At 36.4% G+C, this 16,797-nt stretch overlaps 1 protein-coding gene across 5 annotated transcripts in view; it reads right to left on the bottom strand.

Annotated features, from left to right (window-relative positions):
• Positions 1 to 16,797, bottom strand: part of ARHGEF12 (Rho guanine nucleotide exchange factor 12) — a 135,418-nt gene that overhangs the window by 15,954 nt on the left and 102,667 nt on the right. For all 5 annotated transcript variants that reach the window (XM_014785033.2, XM_087433822.1, XM_087433821.1 and 2 more), the window contains 8 exons: positions 12,633 to 12,765; positions 12,293 to 12,328; positions 11,527 to 11,681; positions 10,390 to 10,536; positions 9,240 to 9,325; positions 6,205 to 6,330; positions 4,101 to 4,215; positions 2,657 to 2,757 (listed from right to left, as the gene is read on the bottom strand). In XM_014785033.2, coding sequence (XP_014640519.1) covers positions 2,657 to 2,757; positions 4,101 to 4,215; positions 6,205 to 6,330; positions 9,240 to 9,325; positions 10,390 to 10,536; positions 11,527 to 11,681; positions 12,293 to 12,328; positions 12,633 to 12,765 — 899 coding nt within the window. The remainder of the gene's footprint in view (positions 1 to 2,656; positions 2,758 to 4,100; positions 4,216 to 6,204; positions 6,331 to 9,239; positions 9,326 to 10,389; positions 10,537 to 11,526; positions 11,682 to 12,292; positions 12,329 to 12,632; positions 12,766 to 16,797) is intronic.

The raw sequence follows: 16,797 nt of genomic DNA, 5'->3' as shown, positions 1-16,797 counted from the left end.
TCAAGACGGGAAATATCACCATCACCTCAGAAAGTTCCTTCATGCTTCTTCCTAGTTAATCTGTCTCCACATCCTCAGTGACAACCTCTTTTCTGATTTTTTTTTCCACCATAGATTAGATTTGCCTGTCCTAGAAGTTATATGAATAGAATTACATGTATGCACTCTTTTGTGTCTGGTTTCTTTCAGTCAGCATAATGCTTGTGTGGATCAGTTGTTCATTCCTTTTTATTGCTGGAATTATTCTAGTTTATGACTATACCACATTTGGTTTATGCTATAAACATTCTTGTACAAGTCTGTGGGCATATATCTTCACTTCTCCTGGGTAAATCACTAGTAATGGAATTGCTGGGTCAAATGGTAGATGTAAGAATATGTGCATTTTTAATTTAGGTAAAAATCACCAAACTGCCCTCTGAGGTTTTACCTTTTTACACTCCAAACAACACATTTGAAAGTTCCCGTTTTCCCACAGCCTTACCAACAGAGTTGTCATCATACTCAGTTCCTAAGAAATTACATCCAGGTCCACAGATTCAATCAGCCTCTATACGCTTACAATCTTATATTTTTATCTTCAGCACAGTCCTCTTAGAGGTGGATCCATATAGCCAATTGCTTACTGTATGTCTTCACCTGTATCCCAAACTAGACTCATCATCTTCCCCACAATCTGGGGCTTCTCCACTCATCCTGTCCATCCAAATGTGCAGGCTAGAGACCTGAGATTTATTCTTGCCATCACCTCTCTTCAAATACTTCTCTAATCAGTCACCAAGTCCCGTCAATTTTACCTGCTAAATACTTTCTCCATTCTTGCACTTCTCTAGGCCACCAGCACCTATCCTGGACTGCTGCAACAGACTACTAACCGAGCTCTTCCATCCACTCTCTCCCCTTCTAGGTACTTTTGCTGTCAGCATCTTTGCCGTAGACATCTTTGCTGCAGACATCCTTGCCACAAGCATTTTCGAGGCCAACGTTTTCAACGTATAACTAATTGGCCGTAAGGCAATTTTGCCATAAAAGATAAAATAACTAGTTGACAGTTTGTGCCACATTTCCCACAAAATTTTAGAATGTCTATCAACAGACATAGGACAATATGCCAAGAACAAACAACAGTGTGGAAGGCTTTTCACAACATGATACAAAGTTCAGTTTCAAATATGCATCCTAGTATTTGGAAACTGATACCTCTCTTAATGAAGGAAGAAATTTTAGTGAAAAAGAAAAAGTGTCATGGATGCCGAACGAACAGATGAATCAACAAGCGAAAAAAGCTGCATAATACTATGAAAAAAAGACTTCGAACAAAAGTGCTTAGGTACAACCAATCCACAAAATCAGTTTTTGCACAGTATTGTCATGAATCTATACACATTTTAAATGTATTCAAATATTTTGTATTTATTTCACAATAAAGCCTTTTTAATTTTGTTATTCATTTCTCATGTTTCATTGTGTCCTTTATTCAGCAGAAATAAAACCCACAAAATAAAATCAGTTATTTGCGCAGTATTGCTATGAATCTACACACATTTTAAATGTATTCAAATACTTTGTATTCATTTTGCAATAAAATCTTTTTAATTTTGTTATTCATTTTTCACATTCCATCATGTCCTTTTTAATGTCCCTCTTTTACCTTTCGTTATTTTATCTTTTACGGTAAAATTGCCTTACGGCCAATTTGTTATGCAGCAAAAACGCTTGCGGAAAGATGTCTAAGACAAAGCAGCTTATGCCGAAAATATGAGACAAGCTCTCACTCTCCACTCTCTTCCGTCTTCAACCCGTCCCCCATAGAGCAGGATGAGTAACATTCATAAAGCGAAAAATCTGAACATGCTACTCTCCCTCTTAAATGTCTATAATGAATTCCTACTGCTCTTAGAATAAAAAACAAAATCTTCAACAGTCTACAGGGCCCTATATGATTTGGCCCTGGCCTACTGTGCCTCACTTCAGACCACTCTAATTTTGCTTTTTAGGCACGATCCACACTATTCTAATCTTTCCGTTCCTCAAAGAGACCACGCTTTCTTTTTACCTCAGGACTTTCACACATGCTGTTCCCTCTACCTAAGGTTGCCCCCTCCCACATTCTTTTGGTACATTTCCACTTATCCTTCAGAGCCTTGGCCTAAATGTCAATTCCTCAAGGAAGCTTCCTCTGATGGCCGCTACCTAACATCCTCAAACTAGGCTAGCCCACCCCCAAGTTATATACTCCTAGCATCCTGAACATCTCCTACATAGCAACTATCACAACTGATATAAAATACTTGCACTAAAATCTGTTCAATGCCTCTGTGTCCTGCTAGAAAACAAGCTCAGTGTGGGCAATTATTGTACTCATTGTCTTAACCACTCTTTACCCTACACACAGCATACAGTAGATGCTCTATAAATGTTTGTTGAATGAACAGATGAATGAAAGAGCAAACAAGTGACTAGCAATGCTCAAAGAGGCCAAATACAACTCTGATGTTCTATCACAAATTGATCTGGACCCAGCTACTACACAAATAGTTAACAAATGTCCCACCCTTCAATTACGTAATTATAGTTTTAATTATTATTTCAGATTCCAGGTAACACTAATTTAATATTTTCACTATGTCATCCTGTAGCTTCTTTCCCGTCTTACCTGCTTGTTTTCTGCCTCCCTGACAGCCTGATTTACATAATTTAAGATCTGACGACAGTGATCTGCAGCTTTCTTCACCTTCTCCCTTTCCACTGGCCATTCTAAATATGGGAAAGAAATCCAAAATGTAAAATGGAGGAAATCAGAAAAGAATATAAATATATAAATAAATGAGACATCATTTTATTTCAACAGGTGTAAGAACTTACTAAGACTCTGAATTATTTTTATACTCAGATAAAATCTATGGCAGAATCTCAATTTAGGTAGTCTTTGCACAGGTGAGACTTCTTATGACAGTACCTTAAAACATAAATACTAATCTTTAAAAATAAACCATAGGATAGAACCCCAAATCCAAGAAGTGATACTTTACATCAACTATCAGGCCCACTATGTTAAACACTCTAGGGAGTGGGTCTCATTTATGTTGTAAGCTACATAAATAGGTCCCTTCTCCCGCTAGAATTTCACAGTGCACAGCCTACATGATTATGTCCAGAGGACCTGTTAAGCAATATTTTTTAACGATAACACAATTTAAAATAACTCCAAAATAAGTTTCTTTGAATTTGAGATTATATTTAAAGAAAGAAAATAGATTATAACATTTGCATCATTAAAAGATGAAATTCACCAAAATGTGTTGAGGTTACATTGAGATCTACAATGTAAAGAATACCGAAATCAGAATATTCAAAATTACAACCCTCCAAGCAATAGTCTAACTATACTGAACACATATAGTAAAGTATAAAAATTAATGTGTATGAGTATTTTCAAATTCTCAGGCATAAGAAACAGGAGTTTGATTGCATAAAATTATTAACAAGAACTAAGTATAAGAGCCTAAAGCTCAATTGAGAAACTCAGATTCACTTCATGTTTCAAAACAGGCGAGTTGGAATTACAACGCGTTGGTTGGGCTTAATGACAGTACATATATAGATACAAAACACCTCTTCAACCCAGTATAAGCCTTCTTCAAAGCAAATATGACATATGCTAGAGGAAGGATTGGAAAACTTTTTCTGTAAAGGGCCAGATGATAAATATTTTACACTTGACAGGCCAAATGGTCTTTGTCACAACTATTCAACTCTGCTGTTGCAGTGCAAAAGTAGTCAGAGACAATATGTCAACAAATGAGCATGACTATGTTCCAATAAAACTTTATTTATAAAAATAGGCGATGAGCCAGATTTGGCCCATGATCCAGAGTTTGCCAAACTTTGTGCTACAGCTACTAATGGAGTACATTAAACCAAATAGCCTGAAGAAGACTGGATTGAATCTTGTCAGAAACTTTTGCCATACTATTTGGAAATCCAACCTCCAGAAACCAGGATGCTGTGAGAGATTATTTAGCAGGACAAGTTTTTTTCTTTGGCTTGGGGGGTGGTTGGGGTTTCTAAGCTTTTTAATTTCAGTAAGAATGCTGTACCTGTGTATTTGGCAATATTATCCAATAGAAGAGGGTACTTAGTAAGCCTCTGCATTTGAGTGGGAATGATATCCTTCAGCTGTAGACGACGACATAGTGGATTACTCTCAGCATCCTAAAATTAAATAAGTGAATTGGTAATTCTTATTAGGACTATAATTACCTAACACATGCCATTGATTCATCATACAAACGTCTACAGCATCACAGTTTTGGTTATTAAATCAAGAACTAAAACATGCCAAGACACACCATTGCCACACTATACTTCTGCTTGCTCATTTACCCCCATAATGGAGGAGGGGAGCTTTATCACTAAGCCAATGGATTCTTTGTTATCTGTTTAAGCAAGGACTGAGAATATCCATAATCAACTCTGTTGCTTTCTTGTGGTAAAACACTTTTAACCTCACATATTCAGAAAATCCAGTTACATGTCCCTATGATTGGCATTCCTACCAAAAGTTAGTTGGCTAATTTGCTATCTACCATTCCAAGCAGGCACAATGGATCACCAGTCTGGATATACCGGGAGTCTAGAACATAGTCTACAAGCCTTTCAGTGAAGTGTTAGATAGTAAATATTTTAGGCTTTGTATGCCATACAGTCTCTGTCACAACTACTCAGCTCTGCTGTTTTAGCACAAAAGTTGTCACAGACAATAGGTAAATGAATGAACATGGCTATGTGTGGTAAAGAGTTCTAAGATGGCCTCCAAGATTCTCACTCCCACTCTCCGGCATACAGCCTGTATAATCCCCTCCCCTTGGGTGTGGACAGAACCTGTGAATATGATGCAATATCACTCCTATGATTAGCTACAGTTAACTCTGAGTTAATCAACAAGGATAGTGTCCTAGGTGCGTCTGACTTAATCAGAGGAGCCTTCAAAAGAAAGCTCTGTCAGAGAGACACATTCCTACTGGCCTGGAAGAAAGGCAACAGTCATCTTGTAAACTGCCTACAGGGGCCACAAGGCAAAGAGATATGGGCACTCTCTAGCTGAGAGCAGTTCCTAGCCAACAACAGCAAGAAGACAGGGATCTCAGTTACACATTTACAAGGAAATAAATTCTGCTAACAACCAGTGAGCTTAGAAGAGGAACCCAAGTCTCAGATGAGAACTGCAGCTCCAGCTGACACCTTGATTTCAGCCTGGAGAAAGCATGAAGAGAGGACTAGCTAAACTACACCTGTACTCCTAAACCACAAAAACTGACATAAATTTGCATTAAGTTGCTACATTTGTGGTAATTTGTTATACAGCAATAAAGACTAATACACTGTGTTCCAATAAAACTTTATTTACTAAAACAGGCAAAGAGCTGGATATGGTCTGTGGGATGTAGTTTACTGACCCTTGATCTATACCAATATATACCTCAATAAGTATGATCACTGCTATATTCTTCCTTGGGCTTGATGTAAGCCCAGTCTCATGTTTTGATGATATTATTTTAATAGTGTACATGGGCCATTTCCTGACAATATCTCCACGGCAATGTGGACTTCTATGTCATGTTTATACCCTCCAGTAATTTAACAGATAACGTATGGCTTTAAAAAATGTTAACATAGATAAAAACAACAACAAACAAACAGAGACAGAGATTGGATTGGTGGTTACCAGAGGGGAAGCGGGGAGGGAGCAGGGCGAAAGGGATAATTAGGCACATGTGTGTGGTGATGGGTTGTAATTAGTATATGGGTGGTGAACATGAGAACATGATGTAATCTATGCAGAAATAGAAGTATAATGATGTACACCTGAAATTCATACCATGTTATAAACCAATGTTACTGCAATAAAAAAAAAAATTTAAAGAAAAAAAGAACAGAGTTGGTATTATAAGGAAATTCAGGTGAGACTACGTCTGTATTATAATAACTTGTTATCATTCCCTATCATTGTCTATTCTATGATATGTAAGGATCCTTCATCACGTGTATAATTAAGTATAATAAAGTAATTCAGAGCCTAAAAAAAAAAGTTAACAGATATAATCCTTGTAAAAAACTTAGCCTTAGTCAGAATTCCCCCAGTTTATTCTACAACTGATAAAAAATTGCATTTTTTTCCCTTACATGACTCACTCAACTCACTTGCACAAAAGTCTGGAACTTAGAATCCTTTTTCTGACGAGACTTGATCATTTCCAGGGCAAAAGGTTGGTTACTGCAAAAGGTAGCAGCAGCATGTTTCAACTTTTCCTCCCCTGGTCCACTGAACTGTGCCAAGAATGCAAAGAACACAACAGAGAATGGGATACTGAACTTATATAAGGCCAGGCAAAATAAGAGATAAACACAATCCTTTCAATATTCCAATAAGTATTCTCAAGTGACAAGAAACAGAGAACTACATATCTATGTGGAATATCAATGTTTCTCCATTAAAAAGGTCTGACCCTGACACATCCAGATCTTTTCTGATCATATTCTAATGTTTTCCTGCTCGTAGCCTATCACAACTTATTACCTTTTCAGTCTATACCACTTCTAAATTAGATAGAAAGGTTGACACTTGGGGAATATGAGACACAAACACTTAAAGGCTGAGATTAAAATTGCATTTTCTTAGAACCTGATACCTTCACAAAACTTACATTCTTACCGCTCTAGGAAGAAAATCCTTGGAATTCTAGTTTTCTTTCTTACTGTGAAACCCAGGGCAGTCATAGCTTTTCCGGGTCACAATAAAATTAAATCATTGCTGTTTCACCTGTGCAGAGGCCAGAGCTCCATGCCTTGAATCTCTCTGAGGGAGATCCATGAGCCTTATGAACCTCTTCTGCTAAAAATTATACTTTTCACTGTTATTTTTTAATTTATAAATTTAAGTTTGAATATGCCATGATTTTAAAGTTTCTTCTAAAACATCTAACAAGTGCTTCACTCATGACAGGTACTCTTATAAGAAAAGGTCAAATAAATTATTTTTTAACCATCTTTATATTTTTAATAATTGCTGTTTGGTCTACAAAGAAGCTTTTCATACAATCTCCCACTTAAAGCCATATTTCCAAAAGTTCGTACATGAAGATATTTTGTGGGAAATCCTTTTGTAGTGCATTTGTACATAGATTCAGAGTATTTTTTCTTCAACTAGGACACATACAAAGTGATATTTTAATAGGATGCTCTAGTGTTATATTCTTATTCTATTATAAATATGACACTCAAAACACTTGAAGATGAAACTGGCAGCATTTTTAGTATGTTAGTCAATCAAAGTGCCATGCAAATACTAACAGTAGCTGGGTTTACAAAACATAATGCCTCCAACCTCAAGTAGTTTTACAGTAGTTTTATAAGTGGCTTAAATGTACGTAAGGTGATCTCAAGGGACCAATACTGAAAACGTACTCTCCAAAACTATTTTTAAAAATAGAGTAAATCTAAAAGTCTATTTATGATTTTTGCTTTCAGTATTTCTGGCCAATGCTTTGTCCTAAATTAACCTTTTGTACCTAATAATTACTAACCAAACTGATTAGTCCATTCTGCTTTTCCTCAACTTTTTATAGGTACATCACATTGGTCAAGAATACAATTCTTTTTATATGTTCTAAAATAAATTTTTTGTCTCACTCGGTTAATAGGTTTCTCCACTTTATTCTATCATGTAGTAGATTTATGTAGTCCAAAGGACTATGATAAGAGGACCAATTGTACTTCTGTACCTTATTAACGATGAATCTCACTTGGCACTTGGTGTTAAATATTTTTTATATGAGATGCAAATGAAACTGCTTCAGAATCAAGACTGGTATCTTAAGTCCATATGACTTGCAACATTTTAATCCAAATTTGACATGAAAATTGATGCTAAACTAAGTCCTGATACACATTTTGTTTCAAGTTGAGAAATGTGCTGCCAAGCCAACAGAACTCAGTTATAACTTTCACTGCTGCACTGCAATCAAGAAACAACAGGAGTCACATACCACAGAGCAGCCCTAGAGTAAGCTGAACTATTCAAGGAAGTTGAGTCTCCTTAATAACAATAATGCCAGACTGAGTCTAGGGAGAAAATCTCTAGGGAGAACTTTGGAAAGTTCAACAATGCAAGATGAGACTGGATTGTGATTTCCTGATCTTGTTCCATGAGTCAAGTGGCTAAAAAGGGATCTACTACTGGATTAACAGATTTCAAGCCATGATCTCACCATCAATGAAAGGAGTAAGAGGAACACTGTTTTAGTCAACTTTCTAGTATTTAACCTTTTAAAAAGTTATCATTGTGGAATTACCAAAATCTTGTGGCATTTCCTCAAGCAGACTACATACTGAAGTAAATTTCTGTGGGCATATCTAAACAGTTCCTGTTCAACCTATGTTAAGATTTTGAGAACTACATCATATACTTTACTAGTATTCACAGGCTTTACTACAGTACTTTCTTTAAAAGTTTGGATCAAACCCCCTTTCCCCTGGAAAGATGTTCTGTATGTTCTAGTTTAGGTCTTCCTGTTATATATTTCCATAAAAATCTGTACTCTCCCCTTTCTGTAACACTCATCACACTTGAAATAACTAATGACTATTTTCCCATGGATTAAAAGCTTTACTAGGGCAGGACTGTGTCTGCTTTGATTGCCACTGTATTCTCAGCACCTAGAACTGTGCTTGGCGCATAAGTATATATTGTGGCATATAACCTGACAACAAGTCAAACAGAAAGATAAACAGAATTTGACAAACAGCTACTATAGTCTCTGAACTCTTTCCTTATACTGTAAATAAGATTAATTTTCACTTTTATACTTTTATGATGGTAGTTCTGGATCTACAATTGTCTAATGTTTTACTGTACAATTCTGAGATTTGGACAACAGAAGACAGCTAAAATTTCACATCAGTTAAATTACTTTTATCAAGATTCATTTTACTCCATATTCTTTAAACACAAAGAACTAGTATCTTTAATTCGATGAAAAAAGCGCACTTAGTTTGACTGAGCACTTATTATCAGAAGACATTAAGCAAGAGAATACATACTTGGGCTCTTTCATCTTTACATGACTAGCTTTGCAGAATGGATGAGTTTGCATATTTGGAAAGGTTAGTTATTTAAGCTTCAATCTGATCATCAAGTGTCTATAAAAATAATAAAATGAAATAGCAAATTTCTTTACCCAGGTCAGCAAATCTTCCCCAATCTGATCAATAACAGAAGTCTCATTCCTCTTTCGAACAGCCTTCATTTGCTCGTTCAACCCAACTAAGGGGGGAAAAAAACAACAGAAAAAATTAAGTATACACTCATTTCAGGCTGAGTTACTGACAGTACCAAGAAACTAAGTGTTCAAAAAGAGGATTTTCAGAGTAGTATAACTGCTTCTAATATCTCCTTAAATATAAATCTGGACACAATTCTTATACATCTAGCTATTTGTGAGCTCTCTCTGAAAAACAGGTGCCAAAGCACAAAACAGTGTGAAAACTAGTACATTACATACAGTATAGGGCTACCAAATATGCATTTAATGTCAAGACTCCACTATAACCATGCTCATAAGGAACTTAAATTTAAATAGTACAGGTGATTCTGCCCACTGTTCCTCTGAAAATGTGTTCACAGGCAATGGATATCATCAAGCAAGAACGTGTCAATGCAAGCTGGTGAAATCTAAAACCACCTACAAAGAAGTAAAAGGCATCAATTTGGTGGGTAGGTGTTGATGATGGCACCCTTCATGCAAGAAAGGTTGAAAATTAAGAGTCACAGAGAAACAGTGACTTACAAAAAGAGGAACTGATACTACTGTCTATAAAAGTCCAAAATTCCTTCCTAGAAAGCCAGCAATGTAGTATTTTTACATATTACTCAAGTGTTTCAAGCAAAATAACAATAAAATAATCTAATTCCTGAAATCTATCCCACCATGGGATTACATACTATATATTACTATTTATATAATATATTTACACATTTATTATTATATGGGATATATATTTTTAAAAACATATATACTGTAATTGATAGGAAATTTCCAAGGGTAACTTTAACTATTCATGTTTTTCAACTTAGACATTGAATTCAGACCTTAAATCCTGTGTTAATACTCTGTATACAACAGGCTGATGGCAGGGACGGGGGAGAAGATATTCAGGATCCAACATGTCTTTATTTATGTTATGTGCTCACATATAATTATGTAATTTCAGGAATGCTAACATGGATACAGTTACAAGATTTTACTGTATGGTTCCTATACATACATACTCACAATCTTTTATCTATTAGAAATGTTAAGGACAAAGATCAGAGTCAATTTCTCTTACTGTGAAGCTGAAGAATATCTTCCAAGTTTGAAAAAATTTTCCGTAGTTCTGAAGGTGACAGAATTCCTTCTCTGGACACTCGCTGATAGAATACTTGATCAAGAACCTTCAGTGTTCGAACGTGAGCTCTTTCAGTGTAGAACAATTCTAAGCAGGAAAAAAGGAAACATGAAATGTTACCTTACTTAGAATAATTCCATGGGACCAAACATAGATGTCAGCTGGAATTAAGTAGCAAATGAGTTATATAGTAATTATTGATAGTTTTGAAAGGATGTAGTATCTCTGAAGTCACTTTCTTGATTCCATGAACCTCTCCTACAAACTGCCTCTAAGAGTTGAATACTGGCAAATGAAAAATACCATTCAAAACTATTTTGTACTTAAAAGTTAACAATGTACTCCAAAATCCATCTGTCTTTTTACAATAGTACCCATCAATCACAACTACAACATTAGAAAGCTGTAAGCCAAAACATCTTATAGCCTTTAAATTGAGCCCTCTTCAGAAAAAACAGTACTTTTGGTTATCTAATTTGCCAATAAACTCTTATTTCTGAGGCCAGACTTGAAATTTCACTATGTCTCAATGTTATCAGAGACAAGAAGGATAATTATTCAAATCACATTCTAAAGATGGTAAAGGGTATAGCATCCATGTCACATCTCTGTCACATATATGCTAGCATAAAATAAAGAACAGTGCACTAGAACAAAGGAAGACCTGGATCCTAGTTTTATCCCTACCACTCATCAGCTGTATGATCTTGATTAATTCAACAATCACCCTGAGCCTTAGCTTCCTCATTTATAATCTACACACAAAAATAACTTAGCCTGAAAATAAAGTGAGGGGACAAATGGTGCCTCAATGATTTTTCAAGTTTAAGACCTATAACACTATGAATCTTAAATATCCTGAAGGCTAACCACCTTTTCCTTTTAAATTATCAATAAGAATCACAGAACCACTTGCATTTTTTGAGTTGTAAGATTCAAGGATCATCTCTCTAGTTTAATTTCCTCTTTGTTTAAAACAAAAGGCTAGCAGAAGCTCTAAAGCAAACTCCAAGGCTCAGGGCTTTGTTTTACTCTCAATATATGTGAACAACAATAACAACAGCTAATTAAACTCACCATTAATTACTTCCTGTCTTTTGATCTCACAAGGCTTTAGTCCCAATAACACTTCTCGACTAACAAGCTGTTGCCAGTTGGGTGGATCTGTTTCTAAGTCATTTTCAAACTGTTCATCCTCACTTTGACTTTCTCCAAAAGCTATGCTGTCAAACCTAATGAAGAAAAAATGATGAATTCTATTTGAGGCCATCAGGTGAACAACGGGAAATAACACAAGTCTTTACATTAATCAGTCAGATTTCTGAAGTATTGCTTAGCACAGAGCCTGAAACATCACCCTTGCCTACAAAATGCCTTACATATGTTAAATACATACACCTCTACAAATACCTTTTGAATGATTTGTGTTTATCAAAAACTTTCTTTTATGCTATCTAACAGATTTGTGTACAGGGTTTCTTTTCCTTTAAAACTAGGACTTTAGGGGGCTGGCCTGGCGGCATAGTGGTTAAGTTCGCGGGCTCCGCTTCAGCAGGCCAGGGTTTGCGGGTTCGGATCCCCGGGTGCGGACTTACACACCACTCATCAAGCCATGCTGTGGCGGCATTCCGCGTATAAAACAGAAGAAGATTGGCACAGATGTTAGCTCGGGGCCAATCTCCCTCAAGCAAAAAGAGGAAGACTGGCACAGATGTTAGCTCAGGGCCAATCTTCCTCACCAAAAAAAACAAAACAAAACAAAACAAAAAACCTAGGACTTTAGGGAAAAAAGATATATTTCGTAAAATATGCCTCTATTGAAAGCTACTTTAGGATTACTTACTTTCGAAAGGGCTTTGGTGTCCCATGTTCAGTCATTCTAAAACAATAGAGAATAAAGAGTCAACATGAAAACAAAATGGTAATCAAGAAATTTATGCCAAAGATACTCAAAACTGGTTAAATTACAGTGGCTAATAAATAATTCTTCTGGATATTATAATAATTTCATATCAAAGAAACTGAAAAACATTTCCATACCTATCTAATATTTACCACCAATAAGTTCTAGTTCTTTCCCCAAAAAACGCATATGCAAAAAAATGCTACAAACTATAGCAATACTATACAACCAAAAACTTGAAGCCATGTCCTAACCCCACGCTAAGAAATGACTGAATTACCTTTCTACTTCCCATTCCTCCTCTTGTACTTGGTCTAATGGAGGAGGTGGGAAATCAAAGATGGTATTGGAAGTACGAGGTGTGCCATCTAAGGAGTCTCCGGATGCTGGTGTTTCTCCAACTTGCTTTGATCCTGAAAAGACAGAAGTCAGACATTCAGATGGTGTTAATACTTAATAAAGACAATTACAAAATAAATTAGTCCCCAAAAGAGCTTCAACCTAATCCATAGCCACATTCTTATTTAAACAATTGCATGTTAGCTAGAACCAGAATTCTAATATGTAAAAATTTTAAATGCACTAAAAATAAACAGGAAAATCACTTTTAAGCAGCTTTTTAAAAAATCAACATAACACATGGTGACCACTCAGAAGAGCATGTGATGAGGAGACACATTCTCTTACCTTCTCATTTTCTACTCCAGTGCCAACCTTTTTCATTCAAATTTTAGTTACTACAGCGGTCCACATCCAAATATTAACCTCATACTACTTTGTCTTGACTTATTATCTTTAGGTAATATCTATTTATTCCTCCTCTGAGGATTTTGCTCACTTATACTTCCCACCTTCACCTTCCCCCTCATTTCTTCCCAATGTTTAATAATTATATTATTATTACTGTTGGGTTACTGGTTATTACCTAAGTTTAAATGATAGCATTATATCTATATTTTTGTTCCAAAAAGGAGTTACTATCTTAACTCTCTTCTATGTCAAACTAGGTATTTAGTGTCCATATCCTTCACTTTAACTGTCTTTCTTTCCTTATACCTTTCATTTCTTTCAACTACATTTTTACTTGTATCATTAAGAGGATTTTTTATATTTCCATTTCTGATCTACAGCTACAACTAAATATTCTGTCCTTTGCCTGTTAGGTTGACTCTAGAAGTCTGAAAACCAAAAGAGGGCTTACATTACTATGACAATACACATATTGTCATATACAACATACATACACATATTATTCCCACCAGGTTAAGAGGTATGTTAGTTGGGATTATGTTTTCTTTTATATTGGTCCAATGATGCAACTCCTACGCCACTTAAAATAGAAGGTTTATTGCATTCAAGTCATATACTCCATCAATTACTTTATCAAGTCTCAAATTTTTTCATCTGCTGCTTAAAATCGCCCTTTTTCTTACCCGCTATGTTCCTGGTCTCCAATCTGGAGCAGCTGCTCCCTTGGCCTGTGACACAACTATCTTCCTAGAACTGCCCTTCACCACTTTCCTGGGTTGTTTCCACTGTTTCCTGGATCCCATGACATTTTCTTTTTTAATTTTTCCTCTCATTTTGCTGGAGTGTGTATTTTCAAATAATGTTCAAGGAAAAGGTACGTTTCAGTTAAATTTTGAATCCTGGCATATCTGAAAATATCTTCACATCTTTCTTCATGTTTGATGGATAGTTTGGCTGGATATAGAATTCTAAATTCAATACCATTTTCTTTCAGCAGTTAAAGGCATTGCTCCTTTGTCTTCTAGCACCTACTGTTATGATGAGAAATGGGATGCAGCATAAGCCCTGTTTTCTTTCTCTTAAAAGCTTTAAGGATTCTTTTTCTTTATCTCTGCTGCACTGAAATTTCCAAAGACATTTTAGGTATAGATCTTTTATTATTGTTATTATTATTATTATTCATCATGGTTGGTTCCCAGTGAGCCCTTTCTCTCTGAAGACACGTATTCTTTTTCAACTCTGGGAAGCTTTCTTCTGCTGTTTCTCTAACTGCCTCTCCTCCATTTCCTCTACAGATGTTTTGTGAAAGAGATAGATGTTGGACCTCTGTAGTGGTTCTCTACATGATTCTTGTCTCTCCAATTTCTAGCTCCTGATATTTCTGATATACGTTCTGAAATATTTCCTTGACTTTATTTTTAGGGACTACTTGTTTTTTTTGTTTTTTTTACTGGTAGCTGTGGTAGTTTGAAAATATGTCCACAAACCCTTTGATACTCCTCCCTTCAGGGGTGAGCCTAATTCTTCTCCCTTTGAGTGTGGGCGAGATTTAGTGACTTGCTTCTAACTGGCTGAAGTGACAGTGTGCACCCACAGTGACTAAGTCATAAAAGACACTGGGGCTTCTTTCTTGCTCTCTTTTGGATCACTGGGGAAAGTCAGCTACCATGTCATGGACACTCAAGCAGTTCTATGGAGAAGCCCATGTGGTGAGGAGCTGAGGCCTCCAGGAAGGAGCTGAGTCCTCCTGCCACCAGCCACTTACGTGAGCACAGAAGCCAGTCTCCTAGCCTCAGCTAAGCTTTCAGATGACTGGCTGACATCTTGACTGCAACTTATGAGAGACACCAAGCCAGAAATGCCCAGCTAAGCTGCTCTCAAGTTCCTCGCCCACCAAAAAATGTGAGATAATGTTTTTTGTGTTAAGCCATTAAGTTTTAGGGTAATTTATCACAAAGTAATTGATAACTAATACAACAGTCATTGTATTGTATGTAATAGTTATATTAAAACTTTTTTTGGTCTCTGAATGCCCCTTTTTCATAAGCATCCTATTCTTGTTTTATAATAACTGCTTTAATTTCCCCAAGTATGCTATCTAATTTAGAGGTATTTTTTAAGGTTCTTGTCTATTATTTAAATTACTGTTCTCTGCTAGGGGAAGTTTTTCTGTTTATTATATATTCTCTTTTTTATGCCACTAATATGTTTAGCCTTGTGCATTACCTTGGGTGTTGACTAACAAGTAAATTTTGCCAAGGGTGAGTAATGCTGTTCATATTTAAGAATGCAAGGCTGGGTAGCTGATTTGGCTTTCTTTTGTTGCCCTATGGAAGTAGGTCCATTTCAGTTGGGAGCTCTCTGAGCAGGGTGAGACCCTGGCATGCCTACTGTCAGGCTTTAGGCCCCCAAATGTTAGAACTCCAGGGCACTAATACTGTGGAGGACTTAACTCTCCCTACACAATTCATTCAACTTCTCTAAAAAAGGGCACACTCGTTTTCTTCTGGTACACAAATGACAGACTGCTTATATTCCACAATGCAAGGATCAGAAGATATTGACTAACTGTTTTGATTACAGACCTTCAATTCATAATTTCAGCTTTATTTCTTATCCGTGTACTCCATAACACAGGCCAATTCTGAGCCCAGTCTCTCCAGAGTTCTAATGCGCAGACTGTCTCCCACCTTGGACTTCTTAAACAAACTATGGGCTCCAGCTTCCTTTACTGTTTTAACCATCAAACCATTATTGTCCACTCTCAATCTTCCAAAAATTTGTTGAAATCTCTTATTTAAACATCTTCTCTTCTTCCACTTCCTTTCTCTTTATGGTTTTTGTTTATTTATAACCTACCACGTTTTTATTTCAATGAGACATGGGAGCCATGAATCAACGCATGTACCCAATCCAACATCTTGAGAATTCCATGTAAGACAAAATCTCCAGACTTTCCTACAAATGTCACCCCTACTTCTTTGTCCTAAATAAAAACCTGCCTATCCTTGGTTACCTCTTCTGCTACAGCCCTCTTAAACAGAAACTGATCTTTCTGTCATACACTTTGTACTTCAGGGTGGAGATGACATGCATATCCTTCTTGTTCTTCAAGACTACTTTTAGATCATTATCTTTTCTTCTTATAAAAATCCCTTGCTCCATTGAGGCTCTCACTCTCTGGGTACTATCGCATGTTCTCTCTCCTCACAACAATCATCTAGCAACACTGAGCCTTTCGCTGCTGGCTCAGTTTTCCTCTCCATGCTAATGTCACATGAGGTGACCTCAAAACCCACGTAAGTTAAAGTATTAAAACTCCTGGCCCCTTGGTTCCTCACTTTCTTCATCTCTAGTAACCTCCTCTATGCCACCTCAGTGACCACTCCCACAGCTTTATCCTTGACCTTTTCACGTCAGAAATTGAAGTGCTTCCAAAATCATCAATATAGATAGACATTCCCCGCTCCAAATAGAGCCTCCTATGCTCCCAGTTCAGTTGCTTAAGAAACCCATTATAACAAATATGAAGAAATATGGCAATAATCTCTTTTCCCAATTATCTACAATTACTTCATATCTTTCTTTACTCTTCAAATCTCCTTGCCCTTCTCATTAAACCCTCACTCTCAGCTAATAACCTTGCCCTTCACAGACACTCGGCATCTCATCTCCTCTCTCCTTCTCAAAACTTT

Source organism: Ceratotherium simum, chromosome 7 (assembly GCF_057802395.1).
Source record: "Ceratotherium simum simum isolate JZ-2026a chromosome 7, ASM5780239v1, whole genome shotgun sequence".
Lineage (NCBI taxonomy): Eukaryota > Metazoa > Chordata > Mammalia > Perissodactyla > Rhinocerotidae > Ceratotherium > Ceratotherium simum.
This window is presented reverse-complemented; position numbering and strand designations above follow the sequence as displayed.